General features: G+C 38.9%; 1 protein-coding gene across 2 annotated transcripts in view; it reads right to left on the bottom strand.

Annotated features, from left to right (window-relative positions):
* TLE4 (transducin like enhancer of split 4) overlaps positions 1-22,491 on the bottom strand; it is a 145,156-nt gene that overhangs the window by 96,486 nt on the left and 26,179 nt on the right. For both annotated transcript variants that reach the window (XM_008057217.1, XM_008057218.1), the window contains exon 4: positions 12,154-12,216. In XM_008057217.1, coding sequence (XP_008055408.1) covers positions 12,154-12,216 — 63 coding nt within the window. The remainder of the gene's footprint in view (positions 1-12,153; positions 12,217-22,491) is intronic.

The raw sequence follows: 22,491 nt of genomic DNA, 5'->3' as shown, positions 1-22,491 counted from the left end.
GGGGGGGGGGGGGGGGGGGGGATTCACCTCCCCAAGGAAGGGGAAGGGGCCAAAGCTTAGGAAAACATGGCCTGATCACACTCAAAGATCATGTGGCCAGACTGACCGAGGAGGCATTTTTCCCCCCATTTTAAGATTTTAACAAATAAGCTCTCGGACTAAGAAACTACCAAGTTTTTCACATTTTCTAAGAACTATGAGGGCTTTCCCATTATGTCTGCCTTCTCTTCCCCTTTTCTTCCCCTCCCCATCTGTCCTCTCTTCCCACTCCACCCACATTTCATTTCCTCTCCCACTTCCCGCTTATCCTCTCTGCCACTGCACCATGAGTGGAGGCAGCCACTTGGGCCTAGCTGATCTGCCAAGGCAATATGCTATCAGCCTTTCTTACTGCTCAGGCTGCTGACTCAGATATGATTGCCTTGTTTGAATGTCCTATCAGTACCACCAAATAAAATGCTACTAAGGACATATTAATAAAGCCACAGGTAAGAGAGCCTCTAACCAAGATTTAGAAGAGATTAAAAAATGCCATAAGCCGGGCTCGGTGGCTCAGCCTGTAATCCCGCACCTTTGGGAGACTGAGGTGAGTGGATTGCCTGAGCCCGCGGGTTCGAGACCTGCCTGGGCAGCGAGACCTCATCTCTACAATAAATCCAAAAAAAAAATCAGCCAGGCATGGTAGCCCGCGCCTGTAATTCCAGCTACTCGGAAGGCTGAGGCGGAAGGATCGCTGGAGTCCAGCAGGTCGAGGCTGCGGTGGCCGGGAGCGGCCACTGCACTCCAGTCTGGGCGACCGAGTGAGACTCCAACTCAAAAAAAAAAAAAAAAATGCCACTAAGGACATATTAATAAACCATGGATAAGAGACGGGACTCTAACCAAGATTTAGAAGAAATAAAAAATGCCCGTTTTTTTATTCTTTAAAATACTGTGATTTACATTTTTTATCCTAAAAAAACAAACTTAGATTGTAGTGATGCTTGTGCAAATTCACTGCTATTAAATTACACACTCAAAATGAGTTGCATTTATGGAGTATAAATTATACCTCAATAAAAATAAATTTTTAAAAACTTGTGATTTAAGGAATATGAGCATGGTTGGGAGGGAAAAGCCAGTAAAATGAAATTCTGTACATTAAATCATTTGTCTATCTTACTTTCACCATTATTTCTGGCATTTTTCAGGAAAAGTATTAAAACTTTTTTTTCTACAAGCGATTAAAACAATATAAGTTCACAATAAGTCCAACAAAACTGCTGGAAAACAGGCCTTAATAAACCACTAATATATGTACAATAGGTGTTTAATGTATGTTTCTCAAAAGGGATTACAATGACAATACCTGCCATGCCAATACTTTAGGGCATGGTAACAAATGTGGTACTTCTAATTTTAAAAACAGCTAAAAAAAGACTGTATTACAACTCACAATTTAAAAAAAAAATTATCTAAAGAATAGATGAAACAAAAAGACAAAATACTGAATACTGTTGATGTTCAGTATGGATACCTGTAGGCTCACTCTTATTCTCTCTCTACTTTTAAAGTATGTTTCAAAATTTTATAAATTAAAAATGTTATAAACTTTCAAATAATTCTCCCCCTGTTGATAGGGGGAGTGAAGGAGTAGTAAGGGCAGAGACAGATACAAAATAAACTAGAATTTCTATAATGAACAACATTAATTAACATTCCCAACATGTGGAGAGACAAAGTAAGATATGGCCCTGCTTCTCACGGATATCAGACACAGAGCACAGCACATCTTTTAACACAGAAAATACTGGGAGAGGTTTTCAGGAGGGACTGGCCAGCACACTTCCTAGAACATCAGGGAAGTCTTTATGCATGTATGCATTCATTCATTCCTTCAAATATTTATTAACTACCTACTGTGTACCAGGCAATGTGTTAGGTGGTACTGAGGTTAGAGTAACAAATAAAAACGATAGTCCTTAATCTCACAGAGTTTTAAACGCTACAAAGGAAATCGGTCAGTGAATTCATAATCCTCAAAAGGCTCTATAATTACAACTGAAGGATAATTTCTGTAAGAAAATGACAGGATGCCACACGATTACTTATAAGGGAAATACCTTACTCTAATCTTGGGGCTAGGGAAAGATTCCCAAGGGAGTTGACCTGACAACTGAGACCTGAAAGAATTGGAGGAGTTCTGTGGATGAAAAATGAGGAGAAAAGAATTCCAGGCAGAGGGAAGAGATTAGGTAAGGTCCCCGAAGAAGAAAGGAGCTTGTCTCTATAGAAGAAAAGAAAGAACATCTGTGTGGCTAGAAGAGGAGAGAAAGTAGAGGACACAGTTGGGACAGGCAGGGTAGGATTTTGTAGGGTCTTGTTGGATATGCTAAGTCACATAAGCAAAAACTCTTTAAGTGGAAGGGGAACTGCAAAGGCAAAAGCACAAAGACACATGAGTACAGCATGGGCCTACTCCGCAGAATGACGTATTAATGGGAAATGAAATCTGGCAATGAAGGAGGAGGCCAAACAGTAAAGGGCTTTGCATGACATGCAAAGAAGTTGGACTTTATTCTGATAGGAAATGAGACATTATTAAAAATATTTAAGCAGCTCTGCATTATAGTAAGATGAATCTAAGAACAGTAAAGAGCTGAATGGTAGGGAGGGGTAAAGCAGATTGAAAGGAAGATAGTTAGAGGATTGCAGTATTTTAGGATGAAAGATACTTAAGCCTGAACTTAGACCAAATACCCTTCCCACTAATAGGAACCATTAGCCCCATGCACATAAAAAGTCACTCACAGAAATTCAGAACCTGGAAAGATCCTTAGAGATCATGAGACCCAGATGCCAGCAGTACCCCAGGCATTGTTAACAACCAGGCAACAAAAGACTCTCCATACTTCCAAACGATTTCTTTCTTTCTTTTTTTTTCTTCTCTTTTTTTTTGAGCTGGAGTCTCACTCCGTCTCCCAGACTGGAGTGCAGTGGCGCATTCATGGCCACCGCAGCCTCAACCTGCTGGGCTCAGGCATTCCTTCTGCCTCAGCCTTCCAAGTAGCTGGCACTACAGGCACGCATTGCCTCGCCTGGCTTATTTTTTTGATTTACTATAGAGACGAGATCTAACCAAGTTGCCCAGACTTGTCTTGAATCCCTGAGCTCAGGCAATCCTCTTGCCTCGGCCTTCCATAGGATTACAGGCTTGAGCCACTGCTCCAGGTCCCAAATGCATACAGATTTCTAAATGCTATCTGGGCTGAGGGTACTGGGACAGCAAAAAAGCAATACCAGTCACAAGCCAAAGGCCACTACTCTGGTCCAATGAATGACTCTCCTCTGTCACAGGCTAATCAGTCAGTCTGCTTCATCACCTCCTGTGAAAGGGAACTCACTGCCTTGTGGATAAGCTTTGTCCATTTGGGGATAATGAGTCCCAATACTTAGTTATAATCTATCTCCCATAACTTCTTCCCACTGAACCAGTTTCGTCTTTAAATTCTCCACAGACTTAATATCTTCAGGTATTTGAAAATAACGTAAAACATGTCTTAATAATATGTTTTCACTTTTCTCTCTTTCAAGTCGGTGGCCTTGTCACCGACTCTCGGCCACTCATCCTTCTGGCTGCTCTCCTGGTCTTGTGCAGTGTGTCTTGAACACAATATTCCAGGTATGGCTGAGCAGATAAAATTCAAGTGAAAGTGTCACTCAATGTCTAGAAAGTCAGGCTAAAATCCTACTAAGGCTTTTTCAACAACTCTATCAAGTTTATCGGCACAAATCAACTTTAAATTTAACCCAAACCCTCCAAGGCAGCCTTTCCTAGTACAGTATCAAGAAATGTTAGTCCCATAAGAAATTAGATATTACTTTAAAAACAGACACAAAAAACCCCCACAGGTTTAATGCGGCAAACACCTGATAAGCAGTAAGACTTCCCAGAGCTGCAAAACTCAAAGAGGGTAAATATGTATGCATGGCTTCCCAAACAATTTCAGCTGTGGAACATGGGATTAATGCTCTTAGGAGAAGACTTTGGGAGATGCTGCCCAAGTCTTTTCGACTAACCAGCTACCCTTGCCTTTTCCACTTTAACTTACCAGAGCATTCTTCAATGATATGTCCAATAAGCTCTACAAGTTCAGTGCTATCCAAGAGAACTTTTGGCAATGCTGGCTAGCTGTGCTAACAATTTAGCAGCCAAAAGGTACATATGAGTGACTATGGAGCATTTGGAATGTAACTAGAGTAACCGAGAAACTGAAATTATTTAATTTTAATTTAAAACTGCATAGCCACTATTTATTTACTGGACAATATAGCTTTATTCAAAGTACTTCAAAGCTTAGCTCCAGTAATAATCTAAACACTACCTAACTGAAAGCCAAAGAAAGGAATCAGTTTCTCAAACACACATTAATTTGTTGATACACACACAGTTAAGGGTCAGCATCGCTGCCTATGGTTGCAAGCTTACATTTAAACCTACAGAAAATAAAGTTCCACCTCCTGAGAATCATCTTTAACTTTCTGAGGTGAAATAGGCCATGATGCCACAACATGGATCTCACCAAACAGCTAATTGTGACCAAAACTCGTGGTCACACAGAGCAAGCCAATTAGTCAACCATGGAACATGGGGCAGAATTACACTCTCTGATGGCTCATACAATATTATGAGGGGAAAAAAATATTTTAAATAAAGTTACTTACGCTCACACCTAATGTGAAAATTTTAAAAAATGAACCAAATCCTCTGAAGTCTCAATTCATGTGTATTATTCATTTTAGGACATTCTTTCGATATACTGCACTGTCATTAACACATTACCAAGACTGACAAAACAGCCCCGACGGGGAAGTAGGTGTGCCCTGTACAAGCTGCTGGCACTTAATGGGAACACTCTGAAGATGATCTTAGGGGTGCCACTGCATGCTTATCAGGGGAACTCTGCTGATTTCAGCCAAGTTCCTCTATATCAAACTATGTTATCAAAAGTCACTTATTCCTTACAAAGCCAACAAGCAATAAGGTGAGTTAACCTGCTGCCTTCTAAGGCAGTAACACTGCCACCAATGCATATAACCACTGTATTTTGTTCATTTCCTCCCTACAGCACATATGAAAGTGATTGATCACATTTTCCAACTTCCATTTCACAACTGTTTTACACATGCAAAATGTAGTGATTCAGTACCATATTAATCCAGGTGCCCAAATAAATAGCACTTGAGATACACCCATATGTCACAGTGTAGTAGAAAGGGTTTGTTTCCCATCCAACTACAAGACCCAAACTTATGGTATGCCCAAAACAGAAATTTATGTATTACTTGATATGACTAGCTATACTGGACTTATAATTCAAAAAGATGTATATTATCACTATTATGTAATTGTGTATCATTTTCTTCCATTTAAATGCAAAGTAGAGTGCCCAAATACTACTTGGTATTTCTCATTTAAAAAGCTAACAGGGCAATACAAACCAAGTAAAAAATCAAATCTGCACCTTAGAAAGGTTTCCAGCAGTAATGCTGCCTTTTTCCTGGGTAAACATAAGAAAAAAAAAGAAGGTTTAAATTTTTTCACTCCAAATTTCCCTTCTATATTTAAAAAATTCTAATGACCAAATAACTATTGTTAAAAGTTGTAAAAAGAATAATTTGATTTTTTCCTTTCAGTTGTTAAACCAGTATTTTCTTAGAATAACTGATAAAGGAAAAAAAGCTGTGTTCACTTGTCAGCCCAGACCCCCAAGTGTGCTCCAGGCTGTCACTGCAAGGACTAGCCTAAGGGCTCCTCTATCAGCCTCTCTACAGCTTGGCTTCTGTTGTAAGTAACTCTAAGAACAAAAAAGACTAGCCATGGAATTACAGAAGGAGTAGCGAAGGAGCCACTGGAATGTCCGTTCTCAACGAGAAACCAGTGATACAAAATGCTAATAATAGGTTAAAAATGAATGCCATTTTTCCAAAGGTAACAATGATAATGGGTTTAATAAATAGGAATCAGGAAGTCACTGATTAGAAGGAACCACTCTCTGCTCTTACAAGTAAGGAACACACACCTTTCAGATTACTTCAGGCTGTAGTCTAGAAATGGTCTGAGGTTCAAGCCATTAAAATGAATCAAGTATGAAGCTGCAAAACCATCAACATGAGCCAACTTCTGAGATGCTTTAACTCCATAAAACCAGAGTGATACACCCAGAGTATTTTCCATAATTTCCTGGGGAAGGAGGAGACTTGAAAGTTTTGATTCCATTGTCTCCAGTTCAAGGATAATACATAATTACAAAAGAGCATATCTAAGATACATGACGGAAGAAAGACCACCGATGAGAAGAGATTTGCCTTAACAACAACTTTTCTAGCTTTAAGTAATATTTTCCTTCCAGCAACTGTACTACAAATAGGGCATGTCATGTTGCGATCTGCTATAACACATCCTTCAATTGACAGGTGACAGGTTATCTAAACCTAGACAGCCCACAGAGCCCATAACTGTTCAAATGGACTCCTTTTCATTCCCTGTCAATGTATGAAAGTTAATAACACCTAATGAGTGACTCTTCTCTAAGGTGTGAATGATAAGGAAGAGACTTCTGTAACAAAAACTACGTATTACTTTATATTTTATGTGATAAATTAAAATACAAGTTGTGCTAATTATACATTTGGAGCTAGAGCTTATTGTGTAAAGGTATACCATTGGCAATAACAGTAATAGCCATTATTTTAATTTTATGTATAGCACAATGTCTGGAAGCAACTGCCAGTTGTCCCTAATATCCTTTCTTAGGTAAGTTTTACGTGGACACTATTCAGCTAAGACTACAATCCCATATCTTCTGTATAGCTAGCTATATTGGCCACTTCAAAGTGGTCAAAAATGTAAGCATTGTTCATATCATGTCCTTAAAAGGAAAGGAACCTGCCCTCTCCCTTCTCCTTCATGTAGGCTGGGATGGTGCTGGGGATAATGAACATCAATACAGAAGGAACCTGAGTTCAGGACAACCTGGAGTCATCAAATTAGCTACAGATGCTTCCATGTTACTCTTCTTTTCATATCTGTTTAAGCAGCCTAGTCCTTTATGTTATCACTAATCCTCATATAACAAGCCTACAGTACAGTATCCCATTACATGGGTAAGCAAACTGCAGCCCAGAAAAGCTAAGTGTTTTGCTCAACATTATACAGAAAGCAAGTGGCTTGAGCCAGGATTTGGTCCTGGGTGTGGATGGCCTCCAGCTCTTATCACAGTGCGTCTTTTCGAACATGGCTCTTCCAATGAATTTTGCTCCTTGTTATTAGAATAGCAAGTTTCTGAAAAATAAAACTTTACCCTGGGGAAAGATGTTCAACTATAATGTAAAAAATTTTCATCTACTGACATACAGCCTATTAAAAGTTTGAGATTCTCAAAGGACTTAGAAACACCTTGTTGATTCTAATGGAACACACCCTGCCTGTCTTTTAAAAATGACCCTTATAGGGAAAGAAGAGTACAAAAAACACAACAGCCTTCCAACAGATCCTAAGAATCTAACAGGTTAAGACAAATAATATTCCCTTCCTTGTGAATGATGATCTGTGTGGCGCTAAATACCCACGGTTGGAAGCAGACACTGGTACTGTGAGGCCTAGCTAATGCCACAGGAAGACTGCCGGCCAGCTTGTTCAGAAATATCACCTTGAACTCTTCCCAGGTTTTACTAAGTCTTTCCTCTCCAAATGTCTTAGGACCCAAAATAACCTGAAATAGAATCCATTTTATTGGAAGTATAATAAGAAGGGAGAGAGGTGAGGAATGGCATTTACTATGCGAAGTGTTTACATTTTAATACATAATATACATTATTAAGATGGGGTTATTCTCCTCATTCTATAGGAATATAAAGCCAGTATAGAGGCAGAGCTGGTCCAATTCTATATTAACAGAAAGGCTGCCCCCCCCTTATTGCCAGGGTTTAACAGTGATGCATAGTTTTCAGTCTACATTGAATCTCCTGCATATAAATAGGTATGTTCCTGGAATGAGGGGTGGGGAGGCAAGGGGGTTGTTACACTGGAAGCAAGACAGCATTTACTAGTAATCTTTACTTTTACTGAGGACCTGTAAAGTATACAGGTCTACAAGCTATGTACTGAAATTGCCAATGGAAAAAGTACACACACACATACACACACACACACACACCCTGGTTTCAGTTTTAATTTACACTTTTTTCCTTGATAAGAAGGACATTAGAGAAGAAGATAACCAATTCACATTCTTCCAAAATGCAATGAGAGAGGGTTGAGAGGGCTGGTTCTAGAACCTCCCAAGAGGAAACCGAAAGCTCCATTTCTGCTGCTGCAGCCAGTTCTACTACTAGTCAACAGCAGAAGGTGCTTACTATGTGCTAAGCTGCCCAGCTATAATCCCAAGTAATCCTCACAGTCACTGGACGTGCTCCATGTTATTATTAACCTCATCGTACAGATGAGGAAACTGAGGCTTAGAGAGGCAAATCACTTGCTAAAGGTCACCCAGCTTAGCCCAGTTAGAGTAAGCCATGAGATTAGTAACGGGGAGGCCAGGGCTCAACCCAGGTCCAACTGTCATTGTCCTGGCATCTCTTGTTTATGGAACTGCCAACATGGAGTTGATTATTTATAGTCCTTTCCCTGTAAATGAGACCCAAATCAGAAAGAAAAAGAGCTTCCTATTTAACTACCTTGAGATCGCCCTCTTGAAGAAGAAACCTGCGGGTAGAAGGGAAAAAAAAATATCTATCCTATCTATTTATCTATCTATCTATCTATCTATCTATCTATCTATCTATCTATCTATCATACTCATTCCTAAAAGCAAAAATGTATGTGGAAGAAAAGAGCAGTTTTGGACAGGCGAGAACTTACAAAGTTTCTCTAAATTCTGATATTAGGGAACCTGTGAAGTTTTAAGAACTCTAAGTGATGGTTATTCACTTTTAATACCAAAAGGTGGTAATATCCTTGACAAACACCTAGGACTCCAGGAGCAATTGTATGTAACTGCAACAGAATATCATTAAAATACATAGACTATAATTTTTAAAAAATATTTTAGTGAAATCTAATAGAAAAATACCTTTTTTTCTGTGAATTTTACATACAGACACACTTCAAGTACTTTTGAGCTACAATTATACAATTCATTTAAAAAAACTTACAGCTAAAACTAAATTTAATAGTTGTCATTCAGTATTGTATAACATTTTTAAGTTTAAAAATGTGATAAACCAGACACAAGTAGTATTAACAGATACATTAATCAGCACATGGGCTAAATTAAAAAGAGATCTCATCTAAATGTATATTAATTTACCTCTTGTTCCTGTCAAACTCCAAAAAGCCTGACTTAAGGGACTCACAAGTCCTCCAACCACTATCCTGTAGCTCATGCACTAGTCTTCAGGGAATGTTTTCTTTTTTCTAAATATGATCATTTAATTTTTAAATAAAAACATTTAAAAATAAATTCTAATGCCACAGCTGCCGTTTTGGCAGTGAGACTGTCACATGGAGAGCCGGTGTTAAAAGATCAGATTAAGAGCCTTCAGTCCTGGCACAGAGTGATGCTCGCAGCCATGCAAGAGTGATTTTCCATGCCTCTGAAGAGACAGGAAATAGAATGCATCTTCCTCTAATAACCTGCTCCTTCCCTCCCTCCAGATTAGGGCCCATCTGGCCTCAGGGCAAAATGAGTCTGATGCTCACAGGATGCCCAGAAAAGGAAACAAGGTGGGCAATGTTCAGATACAAAACATCAGAAAGACCTTGACAGGAAGGGAATAAACATGTTTGTGGCCCACACAATAAAAGACATGTACACATTAGGAAACTAGAAAAAGAACAAATTAAGTAAGCAAAATAAAACACATAAAGAATTAGCAATTAAGAAATCATGACCAGCCGGGCTCGGTGGCTCAGTCTGTAATCCCGCACCTTTGGGAGGCTGAAGTGAGTGGATTGCCTGAGCCCGCGGGTTTGAGACACGCCTGGGCAGCGAGACCTCATCTCTACAATAAATCAAAAAAAATCAGCTGGGCGTGGCAGCGCATGCCTGTAATTCCGGCTACTCGGAAGGCTGAAGTGGAAGGATCGCCAGAGCCCAGCATGTCGAGGCTGCAGTGGCCGGGAGCGGCCACTGCACTCCTGTCTGGGCGACAGAGTGAGACTCCAACTCAAAAAAAAAAAAAAAGAAATCATGACCACAGGTCATTATATATCAATAAAGAATTTCAACCAAAAAACGTCCAGTATTAGGGAAATAGTTAAGTGGTGAGAATGTGACTCCTATCCTTCTAGCCTAAAGCAGAAGAAAAGCAGCTGACAGTATCTTCCCATGGTTTTCCTCTACAGGGTACAACTGCCTTAGCCAGTTAATTCCAGTCCAGTCTTGCTCAGCATCACACACTCAGCCTGCTCACACAAATAACATAACTCATGGGAAAATTACTTATTGGTAAATAAACTCTGCCAACACCCCCAATGCATCCTTCCACTTCTCAACACAGCCCACAGATCCTGTAGAAATGCTATGGGAACAAAGCTGTCCCATTGATTATATACAGGGGTTTGTGCTGCAGAGGCCCAAAGCCAAACTTTTCCCTGCCACCTGAGAGTATGACATCCCATCCTGGTTCCAGTTCTACAGATCACACATTCTTTCCTTTCTCCAATTCCACAAAGCAGAGCTGCTTAAAGGAAGAAAACACAAACTGGGCTGGATCAGGCAAGAAGCAGCCAGGGTTCCTAAAGAAATACAAATTGACTCTCATTCACCAAGCCATCTAATCTAGTCACAAGCAAATCCTAAGTAAAAACAGGTAAATGAGACTATAACCAGTGGTGAGTTTCGTGGTCACAGCTAAAGAAGGAAAAAGACAATACAGCCTTTGTTTTTTGTGATCCAGAATCAGGATGTTAACAATGTTTGTGAATATGAGTGCCCTCTCCATGTATATACCAATGAACAGTACCCATGTTACTCAAGTCTAACCCAGTTCAGACCAAATAAAAAGGCATACATAGCAATATGCATATATATATATATACACACATACATACACAAGCATGCTCAATACTGGCTGCATGCTAACATTGGCACTTGCTCACCAGCAGAAAGGTGGATGAACCGCTCTACTGAAAAGCAACACTGTAAAAGTGACACAATACAGAGAACAACTGAAAAGGTGGGAGGAAAGTGCCTCCATGCCTTCTAGGCCCACAATACAAAGCATTGTGGCAAGAAGACATGCAAATATTCCACTAGTTTCTTCCTTCTTACAGCTGATCTTACCTGAACAAATGAAGGTATCTGGAATCCAGAAGCAAAAATTGTTTTCCAGTATGCTCACCTAAACTTTGTAACTACCAAAAGCAAGCAGACAAGAGAGGAAAAAAGAGCCACAAAGAAGCGACCAAGCACCAGAAATGTACCCCCTCATTCCAACTGTGTGTGTGTGCTGACCATGTGCACCTTCCCTGGTGGTGAGCAAGAGAAAATCAGCAAGCCACATGCCTGGCCTTGGCAGTATGCAAAGGCCCCATCACCAAAGCTGAATTTTGGGAAAAGTGAACTAAACTCAGAGAAGTAAGTTTACAGACCATCTTGCAAGTCTTTTCCCTAAATGCACAGATAATATAAAGACTTAACCAGGTAATAATAATAAGTAATTTTTAAAAAGCAGCTAGCCAAAAGGTACACTATTTACTAGGTAAAGCCTTTCTATTTGCCAGGTCTCCTGCCAACTCTTAACGCCCAATGACAAAAGTATAGAACAAGCTCCTGTCTTCTGTCAATTTTTCAATGTGCCCTATTAGGTGCAATCATGACAAACAAGCATATTTCTGAGGAACACTACATCATATGAAGACAGCAAAATATTTTAGCAATTTAATTATGCTTAACCCACTAGAAAATATTCAATTATATAAACACATTTAAATTATATTCCACTGAAAATTATTAAAGTGTAGAAGTTGGAATGAGAACACTGTTTCTTAGAAATGTAAAATGCAAACACCAGGAAACCGGCAAGGCCACAGAGTCAGCTCCACACTCTTTTCTGCAAAGCCACTAAAATGAAAGCTTCTAACCCAGTGCCTGAAATCAACGACCTTACCTCTTGGGACAGGAAAGGAATGACTTGTGCACAGATAGCATTCAGCCTCTTGACAATCTCTGCCTGCAACAAGAAAAAGGAAAAGGAAAGCAATAAAGAGAACAGTCAACTGGTTACAGATTCCCAAAGTATTAACAGGATGATATTAGAACACACTTTATAATCGGGCTGGCGTATTTTCTAAGGAAGAAGAAAACTACCTCATCGGCAAGCCCATTAAAAGAAAGCAATGACAACAGTGCCACATTAATAGTATAATTTATTAACCAGCATTCATCTTAACAAGTTAACCTTCAAGCACTAGGGCAATATAAAAAGGAATTTAATTTTCATAAGTGGAAATTAGTTTTCAAAAGCATTCACCAGGACTATTACCCATTCTGACGTTGCTTTTCATAACATTCTAAGTCTTCTAAGTCTTTAAGAATTTAGATAAGTAAAGATTAATTCTTCCCTACATCCCAACTCCTTCAATTAATAACTCATTGAATTTCTGTATTTGTGGTCTTTGCTTTAAAAACACTGGCATTCTGATTTTACATGTAAGTTCCCAACATTCTCAAATAATAGCACCCAACCAACCCAAATAAGTTGGCTAATTTAGATTCTTAGTTATAAATTGTTGAGGAACACAGTGTTTTCTTAAACAGTAAATATTTCCAAATGTGTCCCACCAGGGTTTTTGGTGTGTAGAGGTTGAGACATGCTAAAATCTTATTATACTAAGCAGAAAGCAATCTGTGTATCCGGAGACCATCCTTGGGAACATTATCTTTTTACTGGAGATCTGCAAAAGTCCCAACAATGTCAGATAGCAATGTCTTTTCTAATAATTTTTGGAAGTACAGGAATTTTAGACCAATAGGATACTACAATAAGTTAAAAAACAAACAAAAAACCCACTACATGTTTTCTTTAAAAAGTCACCCAAAACTTTACTGCTGTTCATCGACATTTGTATTTTCAGATGGTGCCTTATATGCTTTGTGATATATAAACAAGTTTTATACACATACATACAAAATATCTTATATTTTAATGATAGTGTGGGGGAAAGGAGAGCTGAAAAGTGTTGAAAGGCAGAAAATGTAAAGCAATTACTATTCCTAAGACATTCTTAAAATAAATTCCATCCAGGGTCAGTTCCTCATTTTGTGAAAGGACAGAAATGCTCTTTTTCTTGCTAAGTCATTACCAGAATGACAGCAACATTCTACTTGTGCAATCTAGGCTTCCTTCTTTCATCAGCAACCCTTCTGACTTTGTAGCTATGCAATCTTTTAAATGCCAGCACCTTAAAAACTTTGCCAGCCAACAGAAAACACAAATTCACCATGAAGTTTCAACCCTAAGCTTTCCATTCCAGCCTGCATTCCTAACAGGATGGACAAAAACCCAGCACCAATAAGCAGCAGTGAATAAGGACCCAACTGTGCTGACCTGATTTAATTTACTGCACTGGCCCCATGGAGCATTTAGCCATCTTTTAAGAATGCTTAAACCATGAAAAGCTGCAATGGGAATCACCAAACCACTCTCCACCTGGACGAACATACCACAGTGGTTATGGGGTGAAATTCCAGGGTGAGCTAAGAAAATAGAGTAGCATTCACCAGGCTGAAAGCACTGCTGCGTCTCAAAGGCACTTGGCTGTTAAGCTTTTTGCAGGGAGAGGTGGAGGGGGAGAGAATAAAAGATAATGAGACACTTTGGGGCAGACCAAACTGATGATTCTAATGCTTAGAACCATCTGCCAAGCATATTTTCCTCATTATGTTGTTTACATAAATAAAATAGTCCCTTGCTAGGAGGGTTGAAAAATGTGTGGGCCCATAAGAAAACTGAGTTCTTTAGTTTGCCTACATGATCTAGGCAATAAAAACTACTCTAAGAAAACTTATGCATCTGGTGAAATAAAGAACAAAATTTCGGACCTAGGCTATTTTAAGTCTGAGCAACTATTTTTCAAAATTCTACATTTTCTTAAATATAAAAAGGAGAAAATCCTTTTTGCTGAATCATGTGTGTTAGCACACACATAACAAGAAAAAAAGAGGGTAGAAACGCTCCAATTGTTTTCTTTAAAGGTCTCCTTTTGTTTAAAAGACTTCTTAATTTCTTTAAGTTGTCATGCCAATGGATTTTCATGGTCAGGCTAATTGGCAGCTAAGGGGGTGGGATGTGTGTGTGATTTTATAATATTAAGCAGGTCATTCCTCACTTTGAAAGCTAAAGTTGCCTCGGAAACACTGCTGCTTCCACGGTCATCTAATTTTGCCTCTTTTGTCCCCTAGGACCCAGCTTTGGGGAGGTATCATTTATTTACAGGCCTTTCCACCGGGCTTCAGAGATCAGCCAATAATACTGTGGACACACACTTCTAATGGCCTATGTTTTGAAACTGAGTCTAATCTAATGGCGTGGGGCCCAAACTCCTTTTCCAGCACAGCCATTAAAGGATGTAGGTTATTGCTGTTGTCACCATTGATATTTGTCATTGTAATGTAATTAGGGCCCTAAAATGATGCATTACAGCCCTTGGCACAGCTTCTATTAAAATCTTTTCTTCTGCTCACTGAACTGCGACCTGCTTTCTGATGAATAACAGACAGACAGCTTTAGGGTAAGGAGCAGATTCATCAAAGAAGTATTTTTCAGCTTTGGGGAAAGATGGGAAAAAAGGCAACCTACGAGGAAAAGCACTAGGGGAGGAAAAGCCACCATACACATTTGAATTTCATCTGACCACTTGAAATTCTGATTGCATCTGATGAATCTTGCTTAGACAATATATTCCCAGTCTTCGAATCACATGGTTAATCAGGGCTCTAATCTGCTATCCATCAGCCCATGCCAGCACTGCAGCTTCCAATCAAATTTATAGGTGATGTGGGTCATGCATCCCTGAGCAAGTACCTTCACAGACAGCCCATTTAAACAGGGAGAGTTTCTGAAATACGGCTGTTAGGGTTACTGGATATTATAATGGTATTCAACGCTTTATGGACACTGCTAAACTATTGCCTTTAGATGCCCATGATATTCCAAAATAGCATTAGTGGCACCAATAAAAGGACAATTGTTCATGTCAAAATATAACAAAAAGGTCATTTTAGCAGCTACACCTTGTCAAATACATTAGCAATTTTTGACACTTCTATTACATCTTCCTCATCCATCAAGATATTCATTTAAAAAAAAAAAAAGTTACATACATAATGTTTTCCTACCCTCAATTCACTACCATTCTAGTTCCTCTTTCTATAATGTCCTACCTTTACCTCACCCTCCAATAAAAATGACCATCCCTGCTGCAAAAGAAACTCGGTTTGGGCAAAATATCTTAGAAAAAAGTAACCTAACAAAAAAGGCATTCTATGAGAATCCTCGGGCTATGCACTCAACACTTGACATGTGAATGCCAACAGGCTAACTCTTAAGTGGTGATAGTAGACTAGGAGCATGACCAGGTAAGTAATGAATTGGGACAACACCAAGAAGAATCTTTCATCTCTTCACACTCCAACACTCAAGAATCATTGAAAAATGCATTAACTACCTTACACCACGGGAAAGCAATGTCATGCATAATAACTCAACCACTACATTAAAAAGCAACAAATACGAAAGCACACAATATCAAATACATATTTTTATTACATAACAAATTATACTAGTCACTTAAGATAAAAAAAATTAGTTAAGCCTTCCATAATTTAGCTGCATTCCCTCAAACAGACTTGATAATAAGAAACTAATTTTTAGCCGGGCTCGGTGGCTCAACCTGTATTCCCGCGCCTTTGGGAGGCTGGGGTGAGTGGATTGCCTGAGCCCGCGGGTTCGAGACACGCCTGGGCAGCAAGACCTCATCTCTACAATAAATCAAAAAATCAGCTGGGCGTGGTAGTGCATGCCTGTAATGCCTGGGCGGAAGGATTGCCAGAGCCCAGCAGGTCAAGGCTGCGGTGGCCGGGAGCGGCCACTGCACTCCAGTCTGGGCGACAGAGTGAGACTCCAACTTTAAAAAAAAAAAAAAAAAGAAACTAATTTTTGGATTATTTGTTTATATACTATATGTTTTCCTTTTAAAAAAGCCATGTATTTTTATTTTAACATAATAAACTTGGGAGAAAATACCAATAGTTTTATTTTAGTAATCAAAGGGATGTATCAAAAACCATTGTTGGGTTAAAAAAACGTTTCATGGGGTTTTTAGTCTCATCAAAATGGGAACAACATTACTACATAAGTATTGTTGAAATAAAACAGAATAACAAAGCGTTATTAGGAAACCATTTCAGCAGTCAACTTAAAAAAAAAAGGAATTACAGTTTCAGGAAAACATCCTTGAAGAATAACTTTTCACTATTGTTTTCTACAGTAGTTTCTTTGCTAAAATTTTTTTAAAAGATGAACCTATTTTTTAAAAAATGTTTCAAGAATATACACACATTCATTCATCCATCTGATATAAACATTTTTTTTCAATGTGACAAAAAATTTCTACTTATCTTGCCTGAAATCCTTTTTAAAATAAGTATAAATAAAGCTTGCAACATTCTCACTTCACCACTACAGAACCAAGACTGTAATTTTTAAAATTTAATTTCAATCAGAAAAGAAACTCTCTTGATTTGAAGAAACTGAAGAAACTGTACAACTTCTGGAACCGATCCTGCCTGACTCTAGATTTTAAAAGTCAGAGGACTAATGAGAAATTCTTTCCGACTTAATAAAACTCCAGACTACACAAAAGGAGAAAAAAGTATTACTATTTCTCTAAACTGACAACTCAATTTTTATCATCAAAAATCAATTTTACAAAAGAGATAAGAAGATGTAAAAAATAAACTTTTTTTTTTTTTTAAGTCAGACTGGAATGAGGCTTAGAAACGTAGACCAAAGATACTGTCAACATTGCCAGCAAGTTGATAACCAGATGCCTAAATTTTATTTTAGTTCAGGAGTTTAGTCTGTACAGAAAATTTACTACTGCTTAATAAAGCAACAAAATGAAGTGACAACATTATAAGAATCAACTTAATAGGCCATCTCAGTTTCTAAACGACTGATTTAAACTACCAAGACTTTATTGCAAAGTATTAAGGCTGTTTTTAAAATCTCTGCCCATCCCACTTCCTCCAATGAGAAAAAGGTACCATCTACGCAGTACTCAATTCATATTATCATAAACAATATGAAAATGTCAATATTCAACCATTTTGACACACCACGCTTCATTCTCCTCCCACTCCCTGCTTCCCCCAGGAAGTTTAACAAAAAGAATGATTCTACTAATACCACAGGCAATGTCAATCTGGTTTGTATTTTGAATTCATATTTATGCGATTTACTAAATGTTAAGTGTGCTATAAAGTATCTAGTGTGCAGTTCAGTTAATTGAATACAATCAAGTACCCCATTTGTTTATCCTAGCAAGATATAGGGTGCTACTGTTTGTGGTGCTCGCACGGGAATATACAAGACAATGTCTTTCCTGAAAAGAGTACCTACATTTCATGAAACTACTCATTTCATGAAATAATCTGTCCCCAAAGGTAAAGCTGTATTTTACTGAAGCATTTTTACAATGATTAAAAAAGAGTGCCCATTCCTCTTGTCATACGAGCTTTTTAAAAGGTTATTTCTTTAAGGGAAATCCTACATAGGTGCCTACTATCCTACATACAATCTTCTGGTCTCTAGTTGTATTTAAATACTGCTCCAATGTTAAGAGTGACCGAGAGAGTGATACATTATCAAGGTTGAGAATGACGATCATTGTGCCAGACGCCCAATTACTTGTACAAGGTCAAATCATTTCAGTTTTCAACTCTGGAAAACACTGTAACCAATGTTATCACGGTTATACTCAGTTCCACTGAGGGAGAGGTGGGGGAAAAAAAGATGGGAGGTAAAAGTGGGATATCAGTGGGAATAGGGAAAGAAAATTACTTTCCCTACAGAACAAGATGGAGCTGGCCAGAGAACCTGATTACTCCGAATACTAAGATACCCAGGTCCTGCAAATGCTTCTATCCTCAGCATTCCTTGGCCTGTGTGTCAGAGTATGCCTTGCCAGCTGCTTTCTATGTTGTTTGTTCTCTCTCCTCTCACGTTTCTCTCTCTCTCTCTCTTTCTTCCCTGCTAATGGTGCCTTTGAATGCTGCTTTACAATTAAGCATTTTCATAGCCATATAGAGGGGAAAAATATTCCTTATGCCATAATAGATGGAAATCATTCATCTTTATTTTTCCCCCAACATATCTGTGCAATCAGAATAATGTGAGAAACACCTAAAGAAAAAGGAACCTTGGATATAGGAATAAAACAACACAAAAAAGACTAATGGTCCTTACCCAGCCTCATCAAGGATGTCTATTTCCAGGGAAGCAACAAGCCACCCTTTATACACAGAGATCATGCTATATTCTGTGGTCTTTCCTCTTGGGTTAAGTTAAGCTTTCTTGTCTGCTTTCTTTTTGTTTAATCTGGTTTTCAATAAATCATATTATCTCACATTTCTCAGCATTTTCTTTCACCTCCTCCTTCCAATTCTAGCACGGCCTCTAGTGGTTTCCTCTCCCTCCTCCCAACCACACAAAATTTCAATTCTTTGAAGCTATCACTGCCAAAACATCCTAACAATCCCTTCAATTGTTTTCTCATTGTGATGAGTAGCCAGCTCTTCTCAAAACCCAAGTTTTGATCCTTTCTCGTTTGTCCAGATAAAGCTCTACCATATTTCACCACACTCCCATATCCAGGCACAGTGGGCAAGTGAATCCACAGGCCCCGGTACAGCTGGAGTACAAGGCACAGCAAAGATGGAGGAAAGAGTCCCTCTTCTTGGCCTCAGCATTTGTTGTTCTTTCTACCTTGGAACTGCCTTCCCCAGATATTCCTCGGCTCATTCCCTATCTCATCTTTCAAGTCTCAGCCCACAGGACACCCCCTTAGATGCCTTCACTTACTTACCATCCTTGATCACTTCCTGTCCTCCCACTCTCTGGCCCATTACAGTCTTGTCTTTTCTTGACAGCATTTGTAATCACTTGAAATTATCTCTTATTTGTTTTTGTTTACACAGACTGCAGTAGTGTTTCTCAAACTTGAATGTGCATACTAATTACCTGGGAACCATGTTAAAATGCAGATTGGAATATGGTCAGAGATTCTACACTTCTAGCAAGCTCTAGTTTGATCCTGCTGGTCCACAGATCAGATCCCTAGTAGCAAGGTTCTAGCGAATGTTCCATGCAGGCATATATCATTGTCTGTAGCCCCCTGGCTACTAGTATGTTGAAGGCACTCAATATATATTTGATGAATGAACAGAAGAAACTATAGAAGAATTCTTTGGCTGGCATGCTAAAATTATATGGGAATATAGGCATATCTCAGAGATATTGTGGGTTTGGTTCCAGACCACTTCAATGAAGCAAATTTCACAAGAAAGCAAGTCACAAATTTTTTGGCATCCTTATGCATGTATAAAAATTGTTTGGTCAGGTACAGGGGCTCATGCCTATAATCCCAGCACTTTGGAAGGCGGAGGTGAGATGACAGCCTGAGTCATGGGTCCAAGACTAGCCTTGGCAACATGGCGCAACCTTGTCTCTACAATAAATCAAAAAATTAGGTGGGCGTGGTGGCACACGCTTGTAGCTCCAGCTGCTTGGAAGGCTGAAGTGGAAGGATCAGCTGAACCCAGCAGGTTGAGGCTGCAGTGGCTGTGAGCAGTGTGCCACTGCACTCCAGCATGGGTAGATAGAATGCAACTCCGATTCAAATAATAATAATAATGACGATGATGTTCTTTATACTATACTATAGTCTGCTAAGTGTGCGACAGCATTTTGTCCAAAATAACAATGAATAGACCTTAATTTAGAAATGCTTTCTATTGCTAGAAAATGCCTATTGCTAGAAAATGCTAATGATCATTTGAGCCTTCAGCAAATCACAATCTCTTTGCTGGTGGAAGGTCTTGCTTCCATATTGATGGCCACTGAAAGATCAGGGCAGTGATTGTTGAAGGCTAGTGTATCTGTGGCAATTTCTCAAAAAAAAAAAAGACAATAATTAAGCTTGCCACATCAAATGTCTCTTCCTTATACAAAAAATTTATCTGTAACATGTGATGCTATTTGATAGCATTTTACCCACAGTGGAACTTTGAAAATTTGAGGCAATCCTCTCAACCCTTGCTGCTACTTTATCAACTAAGCTTATGTAATATATTAAATCTTTTTTGGATATTTCAACAATGTTCACAGCATCTTCACCAGTAGTAGAGATCATCTCAAGAAACCACTTCCTTTGCTCATCCATAAAAAGCAACTCCTCATCCGTTAAAGCTTGATCATGAGATTGCAGCAATTCTATCATATCTTCAGGCTTCACTTTTAATTCTAGTTCTCTTACTATTAATATTTCCACCACATCTGCAGTCACTTTCTCCACTGAAGTTTTGAACCCCTCAAAGTCATCCCTAAGAGTTGGAATCAACTTCTTCCAAATTCTTGTTAATGTTGCTAATTTTATCTTCTTACATGAATCACAAATGTTCTTAATGGCATCTAGAATAGCAAATCCTTTCCTTTCAATTTACCTTGCTCAGATACATCAGAGGAATCGCCACCTACGGCAGCTCTAGCCTTACAAAATGTATTTATTAAACAACGAGACTTAAAAATCAAAATTACTCCTGATCCATGGGCTGCAGAGTGGATGCTGTGTTAGGCATGAAAATAACATCCAGCTCCTTTCACTCTATCAGAGCTCTTGTGTGACTAGATGCATTGCCAATAAGCAGTAATACTTTGAAAGCAATCTTTTTTCTGAGCAGTAGGTCTTAACAGTGGGCTTAAAATATTCAGTAAACCTCGCTGTAAACAGATGTGCTGTTATTTAGGATTTGCTGAGCTATTTATAGAGCACAGGAAGAGTAGATTTAGCATAATCCTCAGGGGGCCTAGGATTTTTAGAATGACAAAAGAGCAATGGCTTCACTGACTTCTCCCTAGTTCTGAAGGTCCTAGAAATCTTCTTCCAAGAGAAAGCTGTTTTGTCCACGTTGAAAATCTATTGTTGAGTAGCCACCACCATCAATGATCTTAGCTAGATCTTCTGGATAACTTGCTGTAGCTTCTGCATGTACCGCTTTACTTGGCACTTTTATTTTATGAAGATGGTTTCTCTTCTTAAATCTCATGAACCAACCTCTGCTACCTTTCACCTTTTCTTCTGCAGCATCCTCACTTCTCTCAGCCTTCCCGGAGTTGAAGAGAATTAAGGCCTTGCTCTGGATTAGGCTTTGGTCTAAGGGAATGTTGTGGCTGGTTTGAACTCCTACCCAGACCACTAAAGTTTTCTCCATATCAGCAATAAGGCTGTTTCACTTTCTTATCACTAAAGTAGTGCTTTTCCTTTGTATTTACAACTTGGCTGTTTGGTGCAAGAGGCCTACCTTTTCAGCCTATCGTCTTTCAACAAGCCCTCCTCACTAAGTTTAATCATTTCTAGCTTTGATTTAAAGTAGAGATGTGTGACTCTTCCTTTCACTTTAGAGGTCATTGTAGGGTTATTAATTGGCCTAATTTCAATACTGTTGTCTCAGGGACTAGGGAAGCCCAACCGAGGTATGGAATGAAGTAATCAGAGCCCACAAAACATTTATCAATTAAGTTTACTGTCTTAAATGGGGATGGTTCTTGGTGCACCAAGGATTATAATAGTAACATCAAAGATCACTGATGACAGATCACCATAACAGATACAAAAGAATGAGAAAGTTCGAAATATCGTGAGGACACAGAAACAGGTGAGCATATGCTGTTGGAAAAATGCCTCCACTCAGGGTTGCTGCAACCTTCAATTTATTTAAAAAAAAAAAAAAAAAAGTAGTACAAAGTGCAATAAAGTGAGGCACAATAAAACAAGGTACGCTTGTAGTTAGAGTACATCAATATGTCAACCATAAAGGAATATCCATCTGGAAAGCCTGCTTACATTCTGCTTAGGTTTATTTTGCTTCCCAGCACACATCTTTTCTGGCATTTAGGATGCCATGCTGTTCAAAAGAATAATAAACAGTCACAGTGGGCAACAAAAGGAAATGCAAATTCATTCTGGACAATTCCTGACTGGCGAGTAAATGATTAAAGCCTCCAATCTGAAACCCTGGCAGAATATGTGTTTTAAAGATTATTTTAAAATATAATAAAGGAGTTGCAGCTCAGCCTGCTTCCTGAGATTACTTACAACAGACTGCTGATCACCTGACCCACTAGAACCCCAGGAATTTGTTAGACGGTACCCTGGGAGGCACCTTG

Source organism: Carlito syrichta, unplaced genomic scaffold (assembly GCF_000164805.1).
Source record: "Carlito syrichta isolate Samal-C Ts95f unplaced genomic scaffold, Tarsius_syrichta-2.0.1 Scaffold302880, whole genome shotgun sequence".
Lineage (NCBI taxonomy): Eukaryota > Metazoa > Chordata > Mammalia > Primates > Tarsiidae > Carlito > Carlito syrichta.
This window is presented reverse-complemented; position numbering and strand designations above follow the sequence as displayed.